This window comes from Meriones unguiculatus, chromosome 20 (assembly GCF_030254825.1).
Source record: "Meriones unguiculatus strain TT.TT164.6M chromosome 20, Bangor_MerUng_6.1, whole genome shotgun sequence".
In the NCBI taxonomy this organism is placed as follows: Eukaryota; Metazoa; Chordata; class Mammalia; order Rodentia; family Muridae; genus Meriones; species Meriones unguiculatus.
Window position 1 is genome coordinate 49701036 of NC_083367.1, and position 26090 is coordinate 49727125.

The 26090-nt window shown below is 38.9% G+C and overlaps 1 protein-coding gene across 2 annotated transcripts in view; it reads left to right on the forward strand.

The window, feature by feature from the left end:
• The first annotated feature begins 1369 nt into the window (after positions 1 to 1369).
• Hace1 (HECT domain and ankyrin repeat containing E3 ubiquitin protein ligase 1) overlaps positions 1370 to 26090 on the forward strand; it is a 111266-nt gene continuing 86545 nt past the window's right edge. The window contains exons 1-5 of one of the 2 annotated variants that reach the window (XM_021648449.2): positions 1370 to 1699; positions 11299 to 11353; positions 12071 to 12160; positions 12778 to 12882; positions 20917 to 20992. In XM_021648449.2, the coding sequence (XP_021504124.1) occupies positions 1624 to 1699; positions 11299 to 11353; positions 12071 to 12160; positions 12778 to 12882; positions 20917 to 20992 (402 nt within the window). In that variant the 5' untranslated portion in view covers positions 1370 to 1623. The remainder of the gene's footprint in view (positions 1700 to 11298; positions 11354 to 12070; positions 12161 to 12777; positions 12883 to 20916; positions 20993 to 26090) is intronic. The other variant, XM_021648450.2, reaches the window with a different exon arrangement.

Consider the following 26090-nt stretch of genomic DNA (forward strand, 5'->3'; position numbering starts at 1 on the left):
GTGTGGGCATCGGGGAGCCAACCTGGGACCTCCGCCGCAACACCACTGCTCTTAGTGGCTAAGCCATCTCTTTAGCCCCTTAAACTACTTTGAAAAGACATTTTCTTTTTGGTTATGCAATCTCTGTGTGGGTATGGGTACCCAAGTCTGTCAGTCCTGGAAGTGGATTAATCGTGCGAGCTTTTGCAGTCTCAGGTATGGATGCTGTACCTGCTCTTCGCCACTAAATCATCTTTCTAGACCCTGAACCCATTTTTGTTAAAGTTTTCACGCGTTTGCCTGCACATATGTCTGTGCACCATTTGTATGCCGTGCCTGAGAAGGTGATCACGGAGCATCAGGTCCCCCGGAACTGGCGTCACAGACGGCCGTGTGCTGCCGTGTGGGAAGCAAATCTGCTTCTCTGCAAGAGCGACCATTGCTTTGAGCTGCAGAGCCGCTGCTCTAGCTTCTGCTTCAACTTCAGACATTTTTGTTTCAATCGAGGCTTTGTGTCTAGCAGGCCTGGTGGTGAGCGCCTGGAATCCTAGCACCTTGGGGATAGAGGCAGGAATGTAGCAGTTTCCGCCTAAGATCAAAACCATAGCTCGCCTGGGCTACATGTGGTAGGGTCAATGCACATACCTCCCCCATCTCAAAACAAGGCTTCATCGTGTAGCCCAGGCTAGTCAAACTCAGGACCCTTCTGTCTCTGCCTCCTGAGTGCTGGCATTTCCCCTGTAAGTATTACTACACCCAGTTTGGACATTTCTGTTTCTCTGTGACTTGGTATACTCATGAAGTCAAAATCTTTGCATTTCCCATTGCGTCCTGTCATAGGAAGTGAGATTGCATCTGTCAAATAAACATTTCTTTTTCATTTATCGTTTATATCTTCCTCAAAGTTTGGAGCTGGTGTCATGTCCTATGCTAAATCCAGGGATATGCAACAGGGCATAGGACAGAGTTGTGTCCCTGTTCTCGGAAATCTACTCAGCAAGAGAAACAAATAATTAAGGTATTGTTAAGTCACAATAAAGGAAATGTTTTGCTTTCGAATTTGAGTTTTATTGCTCTTCAAATTTTACTTATGTAAGCATAGTTAAGGCATTTGTTTAAAACAAGTGTTATCAATTTTAGAATGGTGGTGATGGATTTAGGAATGAATGCAATTCTCTAATCTGCTTTATTGGGTTGTGTTAGAACTGAGGGAGAATGCTCTTGCCCAACTTTGGAGGGAAGAACGAGAGGGCGTGAGAATGCCCAGAAAGTCTTTCTACACTCTTGGGCAGGTTCGCCTACAGATTGTGGCTAGGCGGCCAGAGAGGCGGGGCTCCGTCGGGGTGTGCGGCCCAGCCAGCTCTGAACTACAGTTCCCAGAAGGCCGCGCGAGCCCAGGAGGGAAGCGGGGCCGCGGCAGGAAAGGCGCGAGCGAGCGGAGGCGGCGGCCGGCGCCCACCCCTGCGCGATCTAGCTGGCAGCCGTCGGTGTCGCGGGGCAACTCGGCTTAGCGCCGTAGCGTTCCGGAGCGCCGGCCCCTGGCGAGCTCGCTCCCTGGCCCGCGGGCCCGGCCAGTGCCGGGATGTAGGGCGCGGGTCGCGGAGGCCGCGGGGACCGCGGGACTTCTCGGAGGCCGCGCCGAGGATGGAGAGAGCGATGGAGCAGCTCAACCGTCTGACGCGCTCGCTGCGCCGCGCGCGCACCGTGGAGCTGCCGGAGGGTGAGGCGCCCCGGGAACGCGTACCTCACTCGGCTGAGGCTGGTGGGCGGCGGGGTCCGCGGGGGCGCGGCCCGCGGGGGCGGGGACCCAGCTGCCGGGTGGAGTTCGGTCCGAGCGGAAATGCCCGCGGGGTCCGGCCGGGCACCGGGGGAGGGTGCGGTGCGCGCCGGGGACCGGCTCGGCTCCGGACCCCAGTGTTTACCTAAGCTGTATACAGCGTGAGGTGGGCGGGCTAGTATTTTAAATACGGGGCGCCGCTCCGGTTGGGCACCAGACAAAGGTTGTCAGACCCTAGACAGGCGTTCCTCAAGCTCTGTCGGTGGAGTGGGCATTCCCTCTCTAGGCATCCCTGTCTTCGCGTGGTTAGTCGTGAAGACTGGTGTCGAGTGGGCTTGGTGAAACCTGGGGTGACTTCACACAGAGGAATCGAAGCTCTGTTCTGTTTTGCTTCGGAAAACTCCAAATAAAGGAGGTGGGGTTGGGGGGTGGGTGATGCCAAGTTGCTTGCTACCCTTGTGAAGTCAGACCTTTGAGTGGCTGTGAGAGGTGGCAGTTATGTTTGTAGCCCAGGCTGGCTGCAAACTTGAGAGCTTCCTGCCTCAGCCTCCCAAGTACTGGGATTCCAGGCACTCTCCTACCATGCCCTGTTTATTTAGTTTGTTTTATTCCATTTGCCCCAGGACTTTGTTTCAGTCAGCTACGGAGAAAAAGAGACGTGGAGTTGGCGAGCTGAGGGATAATTTGTTTTTGAAAAGTTTTATTAGTTTTTATGATTTTGAGTAGAGAAAGTTTGGGGCAGCTGTTGCTCAAAAAATAATTTTATGTTTGTTACTTTGCTAGACAGTAGCAATTGATGTAGAGTAATCCTAATTTTAGTAAGTAAACTTCTGCTTCAATTTCTCTATTACCACCTGTGAATCTTTTCACTAAGGTTAGCTGCTCTCACTTATTTTCTTATGACATGCTATTGATGACAGCTGATAAAAGGCTGTATGTGTAGTTTATGAACATTGCTATTTGTTTTGTTAACATGCATTCCGTTATTTTCCATAAATATGGTATAGAAGGCTTTGATAATATTTCCTGGTTTTAAAAATTTAGTTTTCATTGTAGAACATTTTTATACTAAAAAAAATAAAAAAACAAACAAACATCATTCCATGCCCAGTAGTAAATGATGTTAGTGTTTTCTTTACTTAACATATTGCATACAGTATTTTGTTTTGCATTTAGGAAACATTATAGATGTGTATCCATAAATATGTTTAATGATTTGGCAGGACTTGATAGGCTGAGTGAATCAAAACATGTATGCAATTTTATTTATTTGTTTATCTTTTTTTAAACTAATTTTTATGAGGAACAGCTTTGTTTTTAAAACAGTCTTCTGCTTCCTCATGGTTCCTTCCTAGTAGATGAGCAGGATTTAATTATATAATCAACATTTTTAGGACTTTAATTATCAGTTTCTTAACCTGTTCTTTGGGAAATTCCAGTCAGCAGTCTGAGTGCTTGAAAACTTGAAAATTGCAATTAAAAATAAAATGTTTCCCCTGTTGCTAGGCAAAAATGGCATATTGGTTACATCTTCTCTTTGGTTACAAATGTTTTTTTGATTACAACGAATTTGTTCATTTTGTTCCTTGAACTTTGTTTTGATGATTTTTTTTGAATTCTCTTAGTTTGGCTCTTTGATGTAGATCATGCATTTGAAGGCTGAACATGAGCTGATGAGATTGGTCAGTGCGTGGAGGTACTTGCCCTCACTAACCTGGCTACCGGACTTATAGACTTCACGTAGAGGAGAGAAGAGAGAACTGGCTCCACAAAGTAGTCTTCTGTCCTTCATGCGTGTGCTTTGGAACACACTGATAATAAACAATAATTAAAAAAGGCTGAATGGAAGCTCTAAGATTTTCTAAATCTAATAAATTTTTTTTTTGCATAATTAGGATTTAACTGTCAGTAAAGCGTTTCTAGTTAGCTTTCACCCTAAAATGAACTACTCTGTTGCATAGCACAAATATGTAAATAAGTAAATACTTGATTTACTGACTAGGAAACGGAGAGGTACCCTTATATTACTACTGAGTGATGGAGAGCTTGTTGTTGAGTCATCCTGTGCAGGCCTAACTGAGTTTTGTGAAAGGAAAAGAGGAAGGCAAAGAAATTATGTCAGAGACATGGCTTCTCAGTGAACTTTAGAAGGCTCATGTATGTTGTGTACTATGTGGAGAAAGCTAGTTTCAACAGTTAGATTTACATTGAAGGTAGTTTGTTTAATAAAATTTGAGTGCAGTTTAGCATATATAGTTGAATCATGGTCAGGATAACTGCCAACTTTTAAAACAACAGCATGTCTTTCCTCTTTGTGGTTGTTGGATCAGCAGCTGTCAAATTGGAGTTTAGTCCCATTGTGACTTCTGACCAAAGCAGTAACTGTAAAAGGCATCTCTGTACCTTTTCACATTAGGAAGAAGGTCATGTCTTTCCCTCTTCAAAGAACTGAGGCAGAAGTATGATATTTTATCTGTGCCCATTTGAAAGGCTGGTGAAGTTCAGGTTGTATGAGGACATTACAAAAGCCAGCAGAGTAACCCAGGTATAAAGGGAAGGTGCAGTGAGGAAAAGCTAAAGGCACAACTATCTGTGTGGTCATCCACCCCAGCAAGGTAGTTATTGCCAGGTTCGGGCTGGCCAAAAACTGCAGAACAATCGTTTGAAATAAAGCCAGATCTTGCCAAGTAGTAAAGGAAAAGGGCAAATGCAAGGAAGGAATGAGGGTAGAGAAATCTCATACACAACTTTTAAAGACTGCTTAAGTGAAAAATATATTAAGTTTGAAAATAAACAGAGTAAATAGGAACACTTTGCTCATTACAATTTTTGGTTGAGTAGTTTAGTTCTAAAACCGTATTAATAAAAATGGCAAACCTGACTGATTTTTTCATCCACTAGAAAGTGTTGTGTCTACTTTCCAAGGTATCTTTGTGAATTCGGAAAGTATCTGAGCACAAATGAGACTCCTGTAAAGGAGACACATCGGAGTCAGGGTCACGCTGTGCAACTGTCACAGGGCGAGCTCACAGCAGCTAAAATTCTTCTTTGGTGAGGCAGTGGTAGTGCATGCCTTTAATCCCAGCAGAGGCAGGAGGAACTCTAAGAATGTTTATTCTTAGTATAGTATTTCTTAGTCCTTAATTTTTTTAATTAAAAATTATTTTATGTGTATGGGTGTTTTTGCTTGAATGTACACTACCTTTGCGCCTGTGGAGGACAGAAGAAGGTATCAGACAGAGCCCTTGGACCTCAAGTTAGATATAGTTGTGAGCTGACATGTGGGTGCTAGGAAGAGCGACCCCTTGATAGTCTGTTATTTTAACATTACAGTTGTTTTATTATCCTTATGTTGAGTATTTGTAATCTAGCCCATCTTTCTTTCTGTCCGTTCATTCATCTTTCTTTGTCTTGTTTTGTTTTGACAGAGATAGAGTCACCGGCTCTGGATGCCCTGGGACTCTATGTAGAGCAGGCTGGCCTCCAACTCAAAAGATTCTTACCTGCTTCTGTCTCCTTAGTGCTGGATGGGATTAAAGGTCTGAGCTTCCGTGCCGGGCTGTGATCTATACCTTTATAAGTTTGAATGTAACTTAAAAATATAAGATCTGTATCTAAATTTTAACATAAATAAAAGTTTTATAAATATAATTAATGAAAACCTTTTGATGTTCACTGAGTCTCACTTAAGGTGTGTGCTTTAATTTGTTTTGTTTTCTTGAAACAAAGTCATTGTGTGGCCTTAGCCAGCCAGGTATTCAAAGGTTCACTTCAAACTCAAGGGAAATCCTCTTGACTCAGCCTTCCAAGTGCTGAGATTACAGGCGTGTGCCACCATGCTAGGCATGTACTGTCATGATTAAAACATTTAGCTTCACAAATACAGGTTTTACCTGTTTATGACTATTATGAAGTTACTAAATTGGAACCGTCACGGTTTAGAAGTGCAGAGTGTGTAATGTGAGAAAGAATGCCATTATGTCATTTTCAACTCCTGATGATGACCAGTTTGACAGTGAGAATAGTTTACTTAGTTGCAATAAGCATTTTAAAGAAATGGATAAAATATAGTGCACATATTAAGAAATAGAAATATAGGGCTGAAGAGATGGTTCAACACTTAAGAGCACTGGCTGCTCTTCCAGAGGACCTAGGTTCAATTCCCAGCACCCACATCGTAGCTCACAACTGTCTGTAACTCCAGTTTCAGGGGACCTCATTCCCTGACACAGACATACATGCAGTCAAAACACCAATACACAAAATAAAAAATCGTTTTTCTTTTTACTGTTTGTTTATTTATTTATTTATTTATTATCCTGATTGCAGCCCTCTCCCTTATCTTTTCCCATCCCCACCCTCACATCACCCCCTCCCCATTCCCTCTTCCCTTCACCCCAGAGAAGGGGATTCCCACCCATGGTTACCCACCCATCCTGGCACATCAAGTTGTAGCAGGACTGAGTGCATCCTCTCCCACTGAGGCCAGAGAAGGTAGCACAGCTAGGGGGAATAGATCCAGTTAGACACAGCCCCTGCTTTAATTGTTAGGGGACCCACATAATCACCAAGCTGTACATCTGCATCATATATATAGGAGCCTAGGTCCAGCCCATCCATGCTCTTTGGTTGGTTCAGTCTCTGTGAGCCCATGGGGCCAGGTTAGTTTACTCTGTAGGTCTTCTTGTGGTATCCTTGACCCCTCCAGTTCTCTGAATCCTTTCCTTCACTCTTCTACAGAGCTCCCTGAGCTCTGCTTATTGTTTGGCTGTGGGTCTCTGCATCTGTTTCCATCAGCTTCTGGATAAAGACTCAGAAGACAGTTATGCTAGGCTTCTGTCTGCAAGCGTAGCAGAGTATCATTAATAGTGTCAAGGGTTGACTCTCTCCCAAGGGTTGGGTCTCAAGTTGGGCAAGTCATTAGTTGGCCATCCCCTCAATCTCTGCTCCATCTTTATCCCTGCACATCTTGTAGGCAGAACAAATTTTGGGTTGAAGGTTTTATAGGTGTATTGGTGTCCTCCCACCTCCACTGGGACTTCTGCTTGGCTACAGGAGGTAGCTACTGCAGGCTCCCTCCTGCTGCTGGGCGTCTCAGCCAGGTTACAGAGACATACATATAGTCAAAACACCAAAGCACATGAAATAAAAGTAAATAAATCTTTAAAAAAGGAATAGAATTGTATTTTAGACCATTTGGTATTGTACAGAGAGGACACTGGCTGTTATGTAACATGTACATAATAGCTCTGGGGCTGTGGAATCAATCGCTTAAATGCCAATATCACATAGCAGTTTTTTTAAAGGGGTAAAACAGGGATCGTGTTTAAAACAGATCAAATGTCTGCTTCGTAAAACAATTGTGATATAAAAGATCTTTTTATATATGGTATTTAAAATGATGCCTTTGGAGGAGGCATGAGGCCAGCCTTGGCAACATAGAATTCAAGGCCAGTCTGTTGAGACTTAAGTCTCACCAACATCCCCCAAAAGAAAGATAATATATTTTGATTACTAAAGTAGTATTTTTATAGTGAAGAATTACATCTACATACTTAACCTGTGAATGTTGACTAACAATTGGTTCTCATGTATATACTTACAAATAGTAAAAATAACGAAATAGTAATAAATTTCTATATTCCCTGTGTATGACTGAGTCCTATATTTCTAAATACATATTTTTAAAATTTATTTACTTTTTGAAGCCCCATCCCTCCTTGTCTTCCAGTCCCACCTTCTTTCCCTTTCCTTTTCCCCTCCCATCTACCCCAGCTCATCAAGTCTCATCAGGACTCAGCATGTCCTCTTCCTCTGTGGCCTGGCAAGGCAGGCCACCAGGGGAGAGTGATCAAGAACCTGGCAAGAGAGTCTGTGACAGATATAGTCCTTTACCAGAGGACCCACATGAAGCCTAAGCTGCCCCATGGCTACATTTTGTAGAGGGCCTAGGTCCAGTTCCTGTATGGTCCTTGGTTGGTGCTTCAGTCTCAGCCAGCCCCCCTGGGCCCTGGTTAGTTGTCTCTGTTGGTCTTCTTATGGAGTTCCTGTCATCCCTAGGTCCTTTTCTATTTTCTCCCACTTTTTCACAACACTCCCTGTGCATCGCCCAATGTTTGGCTGTGAGTCTCAGCATCTGCTTGAGGCACTGCTGGGTAGAGCTTCTCAGAGGACAACTTTGACAGGCTCCTTTCTTCAAGCTTAGCAGAGCATCATTCATAGTGTCAGGGATTGGCACTCTCCCATAGGGTGGGTCTTTTGTTGGGCCAGGCATTGGTTAGACATTGCCTCAATCTCGCTCTATCTGCTCTATTTCCACATATTTTGTAGGCCAGGTAAATATATATATTATTTATTAATAATACAGTTAGCAGTTTTTTTTTTAATTGTTCTCAGGCAGTACATGCTTATTTTTCTCCCTTTCAAAAATGTTTTCTAGTGCTGGGATCACACCCATAACCACAGGGCTTCCCTCTATGCAAGCAGTCTACCAGTGCCAGCACCTCAGCTCTTCCAGCTGCTTGTGTTTAGCTGATTTCATCTCTCAAGAATCAGTGTCTCAGGCCTGGTGTGATGATGTATGCCCTTAGTCACTTTTGAGGCAGAGGCAAGTCTGTAAAACCTTACAGATGTTCTGTGTCCACCCCAGCTGTGAATAATAACACAGAAACTCATTTATTTATACTAGCTTTAGGCCGTAGCTTAAGGAGCTTGTTGTCCCCAATTAGCTCATATAACCAGTGCTTACTCTATGTTCTGCCACGTGGCTCTTGACCTCTCCTCAGCGTCATAAGTCTGACTTCCCGGTAGGTAAATCATCCTCACCTCTTCCTTTCCCAGAGTTTCTATCTCTGCTGGAAGTCCTGCTTCCCTTTCCTGCTATTGCTATTGGCTGTTTAGCTCTTTATTAACCAACCAGAAGGTGTTGCGGGTGTGTGTGTGTGTGTGTGTGTGTGTTAACAAAACACTGAGACTGATGCCTAACTGTTCCAAAGTCCTGTCTGTACTGAGCTCTCTGCTGGTACAAAGATCAGCATTTTAATAGTAGGACGACAGTCACACAGTGCACACAAAGATCATCCCAACAGGTCTACGTAAAGAGTTCCAGGATAGCCAGGGCTATGTAGAGAGACCCTGTCTCAACAAACAGACAGACTTAATGTCTTTAAAAACTCGCAGAAAAAGTTAGAAATCTGTATCATAACCACGTGAATATTGTTAATAGTAATTAACTGTTCACTTTTGAAAATGGCTAACGTTAATTTGTTTCTATCAGAAATAGAAATCATTGTTGGCTATTTTAGGCTTATAGAAAATCCAACTTTTTGTCAACATCTTGGACTAACATAGTAGTCAAATCTAAGAAATTAATGTTTATATAGTACCACTGTGAACTACACTGCAGACTTCATTAGAATTTTAGCTTCCTCCCTGTCCTCTACTTTAGCATGTATTCCAGGACATTATGTCACATTTAGTTGGATGCGTTAGTCTCCCCAGCATTCATCACTCTTCCACCATGCTGCTTTTGATGCCTGTAAGGAGGACTGGTCATGCGTTTTGAGGCATTACGTGGATTTGTCAGTTGTCTTTTCATGATCTGATTGAGGTCACACCATTTTGGGGATCATGCTTTTCTCTGTGGATTGTAGGAGTTATTTCTTTTGATATTAACTATTATCAGTCTATTAAAGTTGTAGGTGCTGGGGTATTTACTGTAAATTTATTATTTTTCCAATGTAATTTTTGGGAGATACTTTGGTATAAGCCTTAGTATCTTATTTTATTTTTTATATGCTTTTGGTTTTTTTGAGACAGGGTTTCTCTGTAGTCTTGGCTGTTCTGGAACTCACTCGGTAGACCAGGTTGGCCTTGAACTCATTCACCTGCCTCTGCCTCCCAACTGCTGGAATTAAAGGTGTGTGCCACCACCACCTGGGTAAACCTTAGAATTTATAAGGGTAAGTAAAATCTTTGAAGTAATATAATAATATATAGTATATCTAATACTAAAATCTCTAAACTAATATAGTGTATACTAAAATATACATTTTAATAATGTATAAAAGTAAGTTCAGAGTACTGGCTGAGAGCATAAATGTAATGTGGCACCTCAGATACTGACTGTGTATGTGGAATATGTGTACACATGTATAACACATGCAGGGACGACATTGGGTGTCTTCCTCTGTGTTCTGCCCTGTTTCTGTGTGATGGCGTCTCCCCTTGGACCTGGAGGCTGGACTGGCTGGCTGGACAGCAAGGCCCACAGCTCTCCTGTATGTCAGGGTGCTGTAGGTTCCAGGCACACTTTTATGTAGGTGCTGAGGCCCAGAACTCAGATCCTCATCCTTGTGCAGCAGGTGTTTCGCCCACGGAGACATCTTCCCAGCCTTTCGATGTTGATTTTTAATTTATGTTTGGGTCACATTGTTTGTCTTTCTATCTCTAAAGATAGGAATATAAGCCTTAAAAATGTGAAGCAATAAGTATGTGTGTAGTTAAGGTTTCTTTCTTTAAAGATATTCATCTATCTAGCTATTGTTCTGTCTATCTATCATTTATCTCTCATCCATCTCTCTATCTGTTTTTGTTCTTTCATTCTGTATGTGTGTGGTGTTTGTGTGAGTGTATGGTTGTATGTATCAGTGATTTTGAGTGGCTGTGAGGGTCAGAAGAAGAGGTCACTTGGAGCTAGAGTAGCTGTGAGCTGCCTGACATGGGAGCCAGCATCCAGACTAGGTTCTTCAGTAGAGCAACAGGCATTCTGTAGCCCTGGGCTACCTTTCCATTCCATTCAGGCTTTATTTTCATTTTTTTCATTTTTACACATACTTGGTTTGGGTTGCCCCCTCCCCTCCTTCTCCTGTCCCACATCTCCCTGCCCTTTATCCTTGGTTAAGCCTATCCTTCCCCAGTATTCCTCCTTGTATTTTTGTATCTTATTTGTTCTTTTACCCTTCCTTCTCCTGTCCTTTAAAATCCCCCTTTCACCTTCTCTGGCTTTTGTTTTATTTTATTTTTTTGTTTGTTTGTTTTTGAGAGAAAAGGTTTCATTCTGTAGCCCAGGCTGGCCTGGAACTCAGTTTATAACAGTCCTCTGCTACAGTCTTCTTGCCTCACCCTCTGGAGCACTGTGATTATGGGTAGAGCCAACATGCCTGGCATGGCATATTTAAGATTTTAAAATTATTTTAGCACATATATACCTTTTAAGACCCTAGTATTTAAAACTGAGTTGTTACAATTTCCCAAATTTAAAACACTTCCATAACTATGTGTAATTGCAATAGAACATGTCTTTAAAAAAAAAAGTCTTTTTAAAAATAAACTGTGAGTTGTTAAAGTTACAGGGGATACTTTTCTATGACAGTGTAGAAGACATGAGCAGCAAAAGATGAGAAATTCTATGTTGGTGTGAAATTTGCAGTGACTTTGATGTTCTGCCTTGTTGGACCCCTTCCCTTTTTATGTACAGCTAGAAAAACTGTTTCAAAAGTAGGAGCTAGTTTAATTTGTTTTCTGCTTATCTTTTTACTCAGATAATGAAACTGCTGTTTACACATTAATGCCAATGGTTATGGCTGATCAGCACAGGTAAGGAAGCTCGCTTTCTTTCTTTCTTTCTTTCTTTCTTTCTTTCTTTCTTTCTTTCTTTCTTTCTTTCTTCCTTTCTTCCTTTCTTTCTTCCTTTCTTCCTTTCTTCCTTTCTTCCTTTCTTTCTTTCTTTTTCTGTCATTTGTTTATTTTGTACTGTGGGAATTAATTATAAAATCTCATAGTATTAGAACATTAAGGGCAAGCTTTTTAATTTCCTAAAAATTTATTTATTCATTTAACATCCTGATCCTAGTACTCCTTTCCCCCTCCCATCCTTCCCATCCTTCCCCTCCCCCACCATTCTCCCCTCTCTTCAGAAAAGGGAGAGGTCCCCCATGAGTACCAACCCACCTGCCACTTGAAGTTGCTGTAGAACTAAGTGCATCCTTTCCCACTCAGGCCAGACAAGGCAGTCCAGTTAGGGGCCTGGGTTCCAAAGGCAGGCCTCAGCATCAGACAGGGCACCCTCCCAACTCCAGTAGCACATCTGTGACATATATGCAGGGGGAGCACTTGTTTCTTAAGGTTGTGCCATCATGCTTTTCTTTCGTTGATTTTTGAACAGTGTTATATTGACTCTCATTCTTGGTTAAAGAACAGTTGTAATGAATAACTATTGTTAAAGAGTTCTTACTGATTTACTATGTTTTAAAAATGTTTTTATTATTTAAATAACATCAATTCCTCATTTCATCTTTTTTTGGGGGGGTGTAGGTCTGTTTCTGAACTCCTATCAAATTCAAAATTTGATGTCAATTATGCATTTGGACGTGTGAAGAGAAGCTTGCTTCACATTGCAGCAAAGTAAGCCTGAAATATTTGTCATTAAACTCTGGTCCAGAGTAAGGGTGCACGCTTTGGATCAGTTTCCTATGGGGAAAGAGGAGAATTTATAGCAGCCAAGGTTGCTGTGTCCTGTTTAGCCCCTGGTATGCTGTGTATTCTCTTCATAAATTGCTAGCCTTAATACATAGTCACATGTTCATAGCTTGGTTTAGGTGAAGCATAGGTGTGTGCATTCACCAGCATTTCCTTTACCTTAGCACTGTAAAGGATAAATAGGGTGTGATGTGTGCATGTGAACTCAGTAATTACCTAGGTGGGAGTGTTCTTTTTATCCACAGTTTGACATTGACTGACTGAGATCAGTCTTCCTTTCAGGAGTTAGGTGACAGTGTTGAAACTAATTGTTCATGATTAACTAGCCCCTGGAAAGCCAGAAAGTCAAGAATATTGTATAGCTTCTTTCAGAAACTTATTTGAACTTACAGTCATAGTAGAGGATAATTAATTTTTGTTATGAGTTAAATGGAAGGTAAATTGGAATTTAAAATAATGTTAGATATATTTTGTTGGTTTTTAAATTTTCTTAACTATAATTGTTGTTGAATGTATCTGATTGTATTTTAATAATATTTTAGCTGTGGATCCGTGGAATGCTTGGTTCTTCTCTTAAAGAAAGGAGCAAATCCTAACTATCAAGATATTTCAGGCTGTACCCCCCTTCATCTGGCTGCTAGAAATGGGTAAACTTCATTTTCATGTGATGCATTATTAGCCTAGAAGTGTTCATGGAACTCATTTCTGATTTTTTTTTTCTTCCCAACATTTATCTTGAGAAAAATTAAAAAAAATTATGTGTATATTTTTATAACTATTTTTAGTCTTTTTAAGGGTATGTGTCTACTTTTCTCTTTAAAATTAATCTCAGATTATTGTATTAAATTTGCAAATAATGATCATCATTTATCAATTTATTGAATTTTTCTCTGATAGTTTTTCTTTTGTAAATAAAGATTTATTATTTGGATATAATGACAATCTATTTTACGTTTTTCTTGTTTCTTTGTTAATCTTTCCACTCCTTGGCTTATTTTTAAAAATACGTGTTTAGTTGATTTTGTTAGTGGAGTTAAGTTATTGATCGATTGCACAGTTTATAATTGTTCGGGAGCTAGTTGTTTGAGTAGTCTTTCTAGTGAGGGGTGGCCCTCAACGCCAAAGCCAGTCTTCATTGTGTGCATTTATTCATTGGCCGTGCTGGAGACTCTGCACAGTAGGCAAATATGCAGCCGTCCCGCTCCGCCCAGCCCTGTTTCTCACCTGTTGTCCGAGTTGCTTTTCTTGTTGCCCTGATAAAGTGCTCTGACAAAGGCAGTTTAAGGGGAAAAGGCTTATGTTGCTCATGGTGTGGAGTCTGGTGGCGGGAGCTGGAAGAAGCTGATCGCATCACATCCATAGGCAGGAGGCAGGATCAGGGAGTGCTGCCACTGCTTAGCTCTCTTTCTCTAGTTGCATTGGCCAGTATTTCAGTCAGGGAGGCCTTCCCACAGCTATTAGTGAAATCAAGATAATCCCCCAAAGGCATAGCTAGAGGCTTCTCAGGATTCTAGATCTCATAATCACAGCCATGAAAAAAGCTTCCTAAGTAAATGTGTTTAAAGAAACAATCAAACCAATACAATACATGTGTTTTCAAAATGTGAAAACTTAAAGATAGCATTTTAGGTATATTGTTTGTCTTTCCAGATAATTCTGGTCATTGTTGATTAATATCATTGTTATTATGTGCTATTTTAAGCCTTTCTATGCTGTTTAAGATGTTTTCTTGTATTTTTCTGCCACATATTTCAGCTATTACATCTCTTTGACTTTATCCCAGGTGTTGGTTGGTTCTTTGTCAAGTTGACACAGGCTAAAGTCGTTTAGAAAGTGAACTTCACTTGAGAAAGTGCTTCAATCATATTGGCATGTGTTAAAGTTAATTTTATAAAACTGTTTGTTTCTCTGTTTCTCTATTAACCCATTATCAATCAAATAATTGAGACTAGTATATCATTTTTACAAGCTTCACAGCACATTAACTGAGCAGTTATTACTCTAGTCTTGATCCTCTCAGCTAATCTATCTTCCTCCAGAATAAATCCCTGAGATACTTACACTTTGTGTCTTTCCCTGCTCCAGTTGAATCTTTCTCCTCTCTCTTGGACACTGCCTGTGGCTCAATCCCCTACTTCTTTCTCTAACTCCTCCTCCCCTGGCTGGCAGGAAAGTCCAGCCCTATTCTCTCCCCTCTCAGCTGTAAGCTGCTTTACTGGTATATCGGGACAATTCAGGAGCAATGTTTACACAACATTGAAACTGGAGAGTCTCAGAGCAAGGATTGCAGCCAGGGAGGTTACATAACTCAGCATTTGAATTACACAAGAACTTTATGCCTACAGGCATGTAGGCAGGTCTGTGGAGCATTTTCTTGATTAATGATTGCTGTGGTAGGATCCACCCCACTGTGAGTAGTGACACCCCTAGGTACTCGGTTGTGTAAGAAAGGAGGTTGTACAAACCACAGGGAGCAAGTCAATAAGCAACATTCTTCCATAATCTCTATTTCTGTTACTGCCTTGAGTTCCTACTGGGACTTCAGTCGTTGATTGATTGTGACTGAGACTTGTAAGCCAAATAAACCCTTTCATCCCAGAATTGATCAGTGTTTTATCACAGCATTAGAAAGCAGACTAGAACATCCTGGTATTTATTTGCTTTTTATAATTAACTGGGTTAGGGAATGATACTAAAAGGATGGGAATAACATTTAAAATGATAATCAGTTTTTGATCTAGGCCTTGAGGAATTTAGGTTTGTAAATCTTTTTCAAACATTGTAAAATTTCTTTGTCAGTTTACTTTCCTGTTGTGTACCTTTAATTAGTCTTTTATTTTCTGTTCTGAACAGGAATTCTATGAATTGAAAATGGCTACACACATAAAATAGCTCTGGAGATATAATCATCTATTTTATTAACTTGAGGCCAATTATTTTGCAATATATATAAGTGTATACATTGAACCAAGAAGATAATGAACCATAATTACATCTAGGGCAGGTAGAGAAGGGTGTAGTGTTTGGTCTGAGGTCTATTTGATTGTCCCACTGCATGAGTGAGGCAATGTAATTGTGCACCATTGATAGGTAACAAAGCACCAGCTAAGTAGTTATCTGTACATGAGATGTTCAGTTGTTAGCTGTAAAGACGTCACATGTAAAGACATGTAAAGACATCAATTGTTAGCTCTTTTTAGATACATCAGCTATATTACTAGGGTAAGGACAGCATCTTTCTTGAATGGTTACATATCTTCCTGTGTTTTTGAACAGCTGCAGAGGAAAGGACAGATTGGTGTAGGGTCCCGTAGACACACAGGGTCCCCGTAGTGTGTGAGGACCAAGGTGTCAAGACTCCAAAGTGAGGACCAAGGGGTCAGACTCCAAAGAGAGTGTTCTTGTTCTGCTAGAAACACTGTTGAGGGACCGCTCTTTTTCAGTAAAGGCCTTTCAAGTAGAACACACAAAGTACTTTTGATCATTATTGTCAACAGTAATTGAAAAGACATTAGCATTTTAAAGATACAGAAGTAGGGCAGGTAATGCATAATTCGCTTAGCAATCAGCAAGATAAAAAGATGCAACTTACTCTCTTATGTCTACCCAGAATACTTGTGACCTTCAGTACTTAAACATTTTAACTTTTATTACTTATTGAATGGCTGCCTTGTACAATTAAGTGTTTGCTAAATGACTCGAATATTCCGTACTTCAGAAGCTACTGGTATGTTCAAAAATAGGTTTTTATGGGGCCTGCAAGGTGGTTCTGTGACTAAAGGTGCAGAATCTTTAATTTTAATCCTTGATTTCCACCCAGTGGAAAGGACTACTACAAGTACTCCTCTGATTGTGAGGGGCAAGCCATGGCATGTGCACATGCACACACATAGGGTGAATAAAAATGCAGTGAGAGAAAAAGAGGCCCAAAGGAGAGTTCCTCCGCTAATAACCAGGCAGTGGTGGCACCTGCCTTTAATCCCAGCACTTGGGAGGCAGAGGCAGGCAGGTCTCTGAGTTCAGGGCCAGCCTGGTGTACAGAGTGAGTCCCAGGACATCCAGGGCTACACAGGGAAACCCTGTCTCAAAAACCCCGAAACCAAACCAAACCAAACCAAAAAGCTTTTTTTTTTTACTGTAATTGCAGTATGAAATCAAAATTGTCCATACTGAAGTGTAAATCACAGAGGAATTTTGTCCTTTTGGTTGGTTCAGGTTGCTTTCTTTTGCTTGCTTAGCTGTCACTGTCAGATGAATAGTATGTATTTGTTGGCCTGCTTTAGCTTTTGTATTTCTTATCACCATTACTGTGCTGTTTTAATTTTTGTTTTCTTTTTTTTTAAATATATACAAGATCTTTGTAGCTTAAGCTGGCTTGCCTTTTCAGCAGTTCTTCTGCATCAGCTTTCTAAATGATAGGATTATAGGTGTGAGCCATCAAGCCTCGTCCATTCCTTTATAAACCCCATTAAGCTTTTATGGGGTTTTGTGCCATTTAGGCCACTATAAGCATCTTATAGTTGTTAAATTATCTGGGTAGGAAAATAGTTGCTTCTTTGTATAGGAAATTTTGTCTTACTCCTGATTATATGAAATATTAAAAGGAAAGACTTTGAAATTATAAATTCTCATTTATCACTTTGAAATTATAAATTATCATTTATCTGTAGGTTACAGATTGGTCAGGTTTGAAACATTATTTTAAAAACATAAGAGGGTAAGTTAGGAGTTCATAATAAGCAAAACTACCAGTTTGTTTTTGGAAAGGAGAACATTACACATGGCTACTTTTAGCTGTAAATTCCAGCAAAATTGCTGCTCAGTTGTTGGTTGTTTTGACTGAGAATGTGGAAAGTAGTGATAGTTCCTATTAAATAGGAAAGGTAGGATAGGTTTTTCTTCTGGCTTGCCCTGCAGTTTGTTTTTGGAAGGGAGAGCATTGCACATGGCTATTTCCCTGGCCCCTTTTTACCCAACTGCTTATTTTGGAGCTAGGCCAATGGTGTAGATTGGATTCTGAATTAGTCTTAAAATTCTGTCTGTATGGACAGTCACAGGTGCATATTTGGCACAGTATATTCTCTAAAAATTTAATAATTTTATTTTGAGAATTTTATATATGAGTACTGTATCTTCATTCCTATATCTCATCTCTTCATGTTCCAACTCTTTCCATGTCCTCTTACAAAATTCATAATCTTTTAATTATTGTTACATATATTTACATATGTACATATAACATATCATATATCACATAATAATATGTACTATTATATAACATTATATATTTATTACATATTAATCATCACACATTAATCATATATTAAAATATATTAATCATATGCATTAATTATAATATATTCTATATTAATTAATATAGTATATATTAGATACTATATTATATGTTATGTATAATATAGTCTATAATATATACTATTTATATAGATTATATATACTGTATATATACTAGATATACTATATAGTATATATACTATATGTACTCTATAGATTATATACATATAGACTATAGTGTACTATATGTAGACTATATATAGTCTACATGTATAATATAACTATATAGAGACTATATATGGACTGTTTATAGTATACATATATATTATATATATATTCTATATAGAGACTATAGTACTGCATATAGACTTTATAGTACATATATAGTCTGTATATAGTTTCTATAAAGTATATATACTATATATACAACATACAATATTTACTATATTGTATGTATAGTATCTATACTATATAGTACTGTATTATATAATATATTTATATGGCATATAGTGTATATATACTGTATATATGGTGTGCATATACTATATATAATATATACTATATGGTATATATATATAGTGTATGGTATAATATATGGTATATATATAGTATAGTATATGGTATATACACTATATATAGACATAGTTTATATTATATAAAATACATAGTTATATTATATAAGATATATAATATATAATACCTATATATATTATTATATATACATGTATATACTAGTGACTAGGACTGGATCAACCTAAAGGAAAGGTTTTTTTTTTTTCTTTTTTGGGAAGTTTTATGAACAGACTCAGTAGGTTTACTGAGTTATTTTGCTTGGCTGAATGTATGCTTGTTCAGTGCTGACCACTTTTGATCTGTGTGTGAGCTCATCTGTTTAGGAGACAACCAGGTTCTTTCTCAGCAGCATTGACCACCTGAAGCTCTTCTTCTAGGGGTGAGACGACATGGAATTATTGTGTCAACTGGCGTTGGCACTATGCTGATCTTCTTTAGGCAGCCATCTTGTTGAAAGGTCGTAGATGTAGCTTTCTTGTCATGTGTGGAAGACATTACCACACAGTAGATGTTGGTGTTAGGCTTTTATAATCTCTCTGCCCTGGTTGTGTGGTTTTCCTAACTGAGATGTATGGGTTTTACATGTGTATCAGTTGGGAGTTGGGTTAGTCACTTAATAAAGCCGTCAGGTGTGTTTCTTAAGATTGTTTATTAACTTCTGAGATCTTTAATAACAATGTTTTAGATAAAGACCTTTGTAAATATTGGAACTTCATTTATTCACAGCTTTGTTTTCCATTTCTTTGAGAATAATTCAGATTTTTAAGCTTGTTTCAAATGCAAAGATCAAAACAAGAAAAAGCAGTTGTTTTGCAGTGATAGTTATTAACTTACTCACAGGTTGAATGTTTATTAATAAGCAATTGATAAAAATTTATTAAGAATTTTTGTGTAACTGGCTGTGCTTGTCACTGATGTGATTAGACAGGTATATAATCCATGACACAAAATGTTATTGAACTAGTTGATAAACTCTATTATATACTCTATGTGTCATGTACTGTGTTAGGTATACTACTCTGTGATAATGCTGTATATATTATATACCTACGTATTTTACTATGTTATGATTTAGTCAATTAGATTATAGCTAACGCTATGTCATAGGTTATATCCTAGTTCCTCAATTCAGTACTGAATATATATATGTTATCTGTCTTTCTATTTCTCTGTCTGCCTCATTGTCTCATTGTTTGATTGCCATATGAGGAATACTAGGATAAAATGAGTCTTTATTAGGTATGTGATTTCATACTTTCAGGAATCTTGAACAGGTATTATTAATGAAGGTGAATTTAAGATAAATTTTGGATATTAACTAGGAATGGATCAAGCTGGAAGGAAGTTTTATGAAGAAAATTAAGTGGGTGGGTAGTTCAGAAATACACAGAAGACTTACTTAACTAGACACCTCTTCAAAGACACAAAGATCATTGAGTACATGAAGGTGCTCAGCATCAGGAATTGGGAAATGGAATGAGCTACCAGCTCCACTAGAAATTAATGACTGTGCAAAAACACAAACATAAAACAAGATACTGGCAAGGATGTGGAGAAATTGGAGTACATGATAGTTGGCGATATGAAATGGTTAAAGCTGCTGTGAAGAACAATGTGATAGTGCCTCAGGAATTAAAGGTAGAATTGCTCTATGATCTAGCCTTTTCACAGCTAGATATACTCAAAAGAATCAAAAGCAAGGCCCAAAGAAATTTGTTGTTGCATATATCTCAACATTGTTTATACTGGAAGATATGGAAGAAGCCATGTGCCCATCAGCTGATGAATGGATGAGGCATATTTGGTATATATAGATAACAGAATATTTTTCAATGAAAGGAATGAGGATGAAAGGATGAAAAAAAAGGATGAAAGAATTTCTGATGTGCTAAAACATAGATACGTCTTGAAGACTTTATGATAAGTAAGATACCATTTAGATCTGTACACTTAAGAATGACTAAGGTCTGCATACTCAATACTTTAGAGACAGGCAGGCAGAGCGCCATGATTTTGAGGCCAGTCTGGTCTACAGAGTTGAGTTCCAGGCCAGCCAGCCAAGGAGACCTTGTCTTAAAAAACCAAATCAATCTATCAGCCAAACAAAAATGGTTAAGATAATAAATTTTATGTTAGATATATTTTACCACATAATTTAAAAAAATGTGGGTAGAAAGGGGTATATACACACACGGATGCACGCACATGGACACACACAGAAGTGTTTTACCAATTCTTTGATTACGTGTTTTAATCTCACTGGGGATTGCACCCAGAGTCTCAGACATGTTAGGCAAATGCTTTCTCACCATGTTAGATTCCCAGCCTGGTACTGTGTTATAATTCGTCTTAGTATTTTAAGCATTTTATAATCAAAGTCAGGATAGAACATAGTGGTACTTTTCTGTGTCTATTGCCTCCCCATTAGACGTATTATCTTCTTAAATTTCAAATGAAGATTGTTATTTTGTTTAGTTAGCCAAAGCCAGAAGTTTCTAGGAATTTGATTTACTTAGACTAGAAATTCCTCAGCAGTCTAAATGATAAATTTGTCTCAGTGATCTGAAAAAACAAAACAAAACAAAAAGTAGATTTTGTCATTTCTTTAATCTGTTATTTGGGTCATAGAAACAGTTTTGTATTCTATTTGAAAAAAGTATTCATTTACATACAGGAGCTATAATTTGAAATTATGGAAAGATAACTAATATTGATAGTTGTAATCGAATGTTGGTTGCATTTAGCATTTCAGTGAAATAGTTGTTCTTTGTCCATTTCCCATCTTAGTTACCTGTTACTGTCTTTTTTCTTTTCAGACAGAAGAAATGCATGAGTAAGTTACTGGAGTACAGTGCGGATGTCAACATTTGCAATAACGAAGGCCTTACAGCAGTAGGTGCTATCAGTTTTATCCGAGATTAAAAGACTAGTCCAGAAAGTAATGCTGAATGTGTTGCAAATGCAAAGTATAGTCCAAGTGTCTCTGTGGGTTACTTCTGTAAAGTGCTCTTGAGGTATACAGCGAAGTTATTGAGAAGAGTAATGTTCATCTCTTCGTTAGATTTATAACTTTCACATATTTTGAAGTCTTATCTCCTTGTTTTTGTCAGTGACTTTCAAGGGAGTTTTTCATAAAAGTGTATTACCAGATGGGCTGGGCATGGTGACACATGCCTTTAATCACAGCACTTGGGAGGCAGAGGCAGAGGCAAGTTGGAGCTCTGTGAGTTCAAGTTTGAAGCCAGCCTGGTCTACGGAGTGAGTTCCAGGATAGGCAGGACTGCATAGAGAAACCCTTTTTCAAGAAACCAAAAATAACACCCCACCAAAAAAAAAGTGTTTTGTAAGCTATTTCCCATGATGTCTTTAAAGAACTTTTACTATAGCTATTGCAGGGAAATTGTATACCTATGCAGAAAGGGTCAGAGGTAACAAGAGAAATGAGAACTCACTGTATTCCCTGTACTCAGATAACCATTATTAATATCCATTTCCTTTCAGATTTGTTTTATAGTATTTAAACTAGTAGTTTTTTACAATCCATTTTGCTTTTATCATTTTCTATGTAAAAATAAGTTAGTATACTTTTGAGTTACATACTGGGAAATGGTATTGGATACTGCTGGAGGGATTGTTAAAAAATCTTAACTATTTTAATCAAATATTATAATTACTTGAGCTGTATTTATTTTTGAAGTAGACATAAAATAGAGTAATATGATCACTGAGCAGCTGTTTTGAAGACATAGCAGAAGGTGTTAAGCAGAAGCATAGTGGAAGATGTCATTTGTTAAACTGAATTTAACCTTCCTTTCATAATACATCCAGTTTTTTTTTTTTAATTAGACACAACCTCATTATGTAGCCTTAGATCATTTAGGACTTTCTATATAGACCCTGCTGGCCTTGAACTCAGATCTGCCTGTTTCTGCCTCTGAAGTGTTAGGTTAAAAGTGTATACTACCATGCATGACATTTGTAGATTTTGAAGTTTTTATTTTGAGAATAAAGAAGACTTTGGATTATCTACCTATTAAACTAGTTTTTAAGACATTTTTAATTAAAATTTCTTTTGGCTTTTTTTTTTTATTATTAGTTACATTTTATTAACTCTGTATCCCAGCTGTATCCCACTCCCTCATTCCCTCCCAATCCCATCCTCCCTCTCTCATCTCCTCCCTGCCGCTTTCTAAGTCCACTGATTGGGGAGGACCTCCACCCCTTTCATATGACTCTGTTTTATCAGGTATCTTCAAGACTGGCTGCAAAGTCCTCTAGTCCTCTGTGGCCTAGCAGGACTGCCCCTCCCTTGGGGTGTGGGGAGGTCAAAGAGCTAGCCATTGAGTTCCTGTCAGAAATAGTCCCTGTTTCCCTTACTATGGGAAACCAATTGGTTACTGAGCTACCACGGGCTTCATCCGAGCAGAGGTTCTAGGTTATATCCATACATGGTCCTTGGTGGAGTATCAGTCTCAGAAAAGACCCCTGTGCCCAGATATATTTTGGTCCTTGTGGAGCTCCTATCCTTTCCATATCATACAAACTCCCCCTTCTTTCATATGGTTCCCTGCACTCTCCTGACGGTTTGGTTATGAGTCTTAGTATCTGCTATGATACACTGCAAGGTAGAGTCTTTCAGGGGCCTTCTTTGGTAGGCTCCTGTCCTGTTACTTGTTTTCTCCTATGTCCAGTGCACCTCCCATTTGTCTTTCTAAGTGAGGATTTGATCATCTTACCCTGGGTCCTCTTTCTTGTTTATCTTCTTTAGGTGTATAGATTTCGTTATGTTTATCATATCTTATAGGACTATATGAGTGAGTATATATCATGTGTGTCTTTCTCCCCCTGGGATGATTTTTAATGTGGAGCAGAAGAGAAAGTCCCTGAGTTTTCAAGTGTTCTGATATTGGCTTAGAGTAGAGTAGGCCCATCATGATTATTATATAGAATCTGTATTCCTGTGATAGTCCAGACTCTGTTTATATCAGCAGTATAATAGTGTCTACTCCATAAGGCAATCTTGCATTCAGAATACAGAATGCTTGGAAATGCTGTATGTACCACAGGGTTATAAAACCCTAGAACTGACACAGCTCTTTCAGTACAATAAGTTGAGGCAAGCTAAAATGTTCGCTGCTCTTATATTTTAATTGTATAATTTTTGTATCTGCCAACTTCTTTATTCCTGAACCTTAACTAAGACAGAGTAGGAAATATTTAGAGTCTTTTATTTAAAAAAATAGTGATATACTTAAATAATTTTACAAGGCCTCCTGTGAGGTCTCTTGACCACTTGCTTGCCCTTTAACTTTCCCCAGTCTAAGCCTCTTGGCTTCTTAGGAAATGACTTTCAGCTCTTTTAGTAGGTTTAGAAGTTGTATGTCTCTACAACTGAATAATGCATGATAGTAATCTTTCTAGTTTTAGACATCACCAGTTAGCATTTTGGAGATGAGTCTATTCTTTTATTTTCTTTCCTGTCTTTCCACTCCCTTCTTCATGTCCAAGCACACATTTTTGTATTTTTCCATTACAGTCATTGTAATTTTAGTTAACTGTTCAAAATGTATTTTTGAATAGATATGTAATATGATTCATAGATATGAACACAATTCATATCCACACCAAGAATTTGCTGTAGTTACTCCTTTTCTTTGTACAGCATTTGTTTTATGGTTAATAAATTCTGTAAACTATTGAGGTAATTGTAGACTAAGGCCTGTAGTAAATAGTGTGCAGAAATCATTTTCTAAAACTATAAGATGATCCTGTAACCAGGATACTGATACAGTCCATCTTTGTGAAGTTTCTCTAGTGATTTTATATGTGTGTTTAAGTGAATTAAATTCTGAGCAGTATTATTACCTGTGTGTTCATGTGCTTACCACCGTAGTCACAGTTTGAAGATTTCTAGTACCACAAAAATTCTTGTGTTGATCTTTTCTCACCTTTTTTCCCCATCTCCTTCACTCGCCACACTTGGCCTTTGGCAACTAGTAATCACTCTCTTCTTCTAAAATCTGTGATTTCAAGAATGTTCATTAAACAGTTTCCATTATACTGAAGTTTTCAGGCTTGGCTGCTTTTGTGCTCATTCCCTGGAGATTCGTCTGGGTTGTTGTGTATATCAAGAGTTTGTTCCTTTATAGTACTGGATAGAATTGTATGGTGTGTATGCTGTCAGTCAGCCTTTTCACCTACTTAAAGACATGTGAGTCCTTTGGGTTTTGGCTTGTTCTAAGGAAAGCTGATCTAAACATATATGGTTATATTTTCTTTGGATAACTGCTTAGGAATGCAGTTGCTGGGTTTCGTGCACACTACCTAACTGTTGCCTGCAGAGTTCATGTCATTGCCTGCGTTGAGTATCTTTTCATAGGCTTATTTTCCATGTACTTACTTTCCACCTCCCACCCCCAACCCTTTAGTATTCTCAAGACAGTTTCTCTGTGTAGTCCTGACTGTCCTGGAACTCACTATGTAATGGACTAGGCTGGCCTTGAACTTAGAGATCCATCTGCCTCTGCCTCCTGAGTTCCCGAGAGTAAAGGCATGTGCCATCATGCCTGGCATACATAGCTCTCTTATATGAAGTGAAATTCCATTTCGTATGTGTCTTAGTTGGGGTTTTATTGCTGTGGAGAGATACCATGACCACGACAACTCTTATAAGAAAAATATTTAGTTGGGGCTGGCTTACACTTTCAGAGGTTTTGTCCATTATCATTATAGCAGGACATGGCAGGGTATGGTGCTGGAGGAGGAGCTGGAGAAGGAGATGAAACTTCTACATCTTGACCCACAGGCAGCAGAAGGACGCTGGGCATAGCTTGAACATAGGAGACCTCAAAGCGGCTCCCACAGTGACAGACACTTCTTCTAGCAAGGCCACACCTACTCCAAAGCCACACCTCATAATAGTGCCACTCCCTGTGGACCAAATACATTCAAACCACCATAATATGCTTTGTCCATTGCCTAATTTTTTAACTACTTTGTTCAAGAATGCTGTATTGACTTATTTATTTTTAAAATTATTTTTATTTTATTATTTTATATGTATGGATATTTTGCTTTCTTGTATGTCTGTGTACCATACATAATCAGGGTCCACTGAGGTCAGAAGAGGGCACTCAGTCCCCTGGAACCAGAATTAGAGACAGTTGTGAGCTGCTGAGTAAGTGCTGGGAATCAAACCTGGCTTCTGTGGAAGAGCAGCAAGTGCTCTTAACCACCCTGCCGTCTCAGCAGCCCTGACAGTAGTGCCTCATTAGATAAGTCATTTGCAGGTATTTCCTCCAGATCTTTAGTTTGTCTTTCCAAGTATTTAGCAGGGTGTTCTTTTAGAGACAATCGCATTATGTATTCCATGCTGCCCTAAAACTCAAAACATTCCTGCCTCAATCTCCCAGATGTTGAAATGACAGTTGTGACATTATGCTGGCTTACCAAGGTCATGTGTAGAGTAAAAGGTCTTAATTTTGATAAGCTTTCCAGTGTGTACATCATGCTTTTGATACCAACTTTAGGAACTCTTTGCCTAGCCCTAAATATTCAAAGTTTTCTATTTTCTTCTGAAAGTATAAATGGCTTTACTTCTTCTATATCTGCTGTTTTGTTTCATATTTTTATGAAATGTGAAGCTTAGGTTGAGGCTCACTACTTTTGCTTGTGAGTGAATGTTCAGTTTCACTAGTACCGTTTGTTTAAAGGTTACACTCTGACTATAATGTATCTGTGTATTTATAGCTGGGAGTGGTGGCTCATACCTTTAATCCTAGCATTCAGAAGGCATGCGGATATCTGAGTTCAAGGCCAACCTATCTACAAAGTTCCAGGCGGCCAGGACTATACAGAGAAATCTTGTCTTACAAACAAGCAAAATCTATATATTTATTCCTTCATTAAATGGGTTTTGTGTCTTCCTTAAAAAAAAAAAAAAATCAGCTCAGTATATTTGTGTAGTCCTCTTTAGGCTCTGTATTTGTCC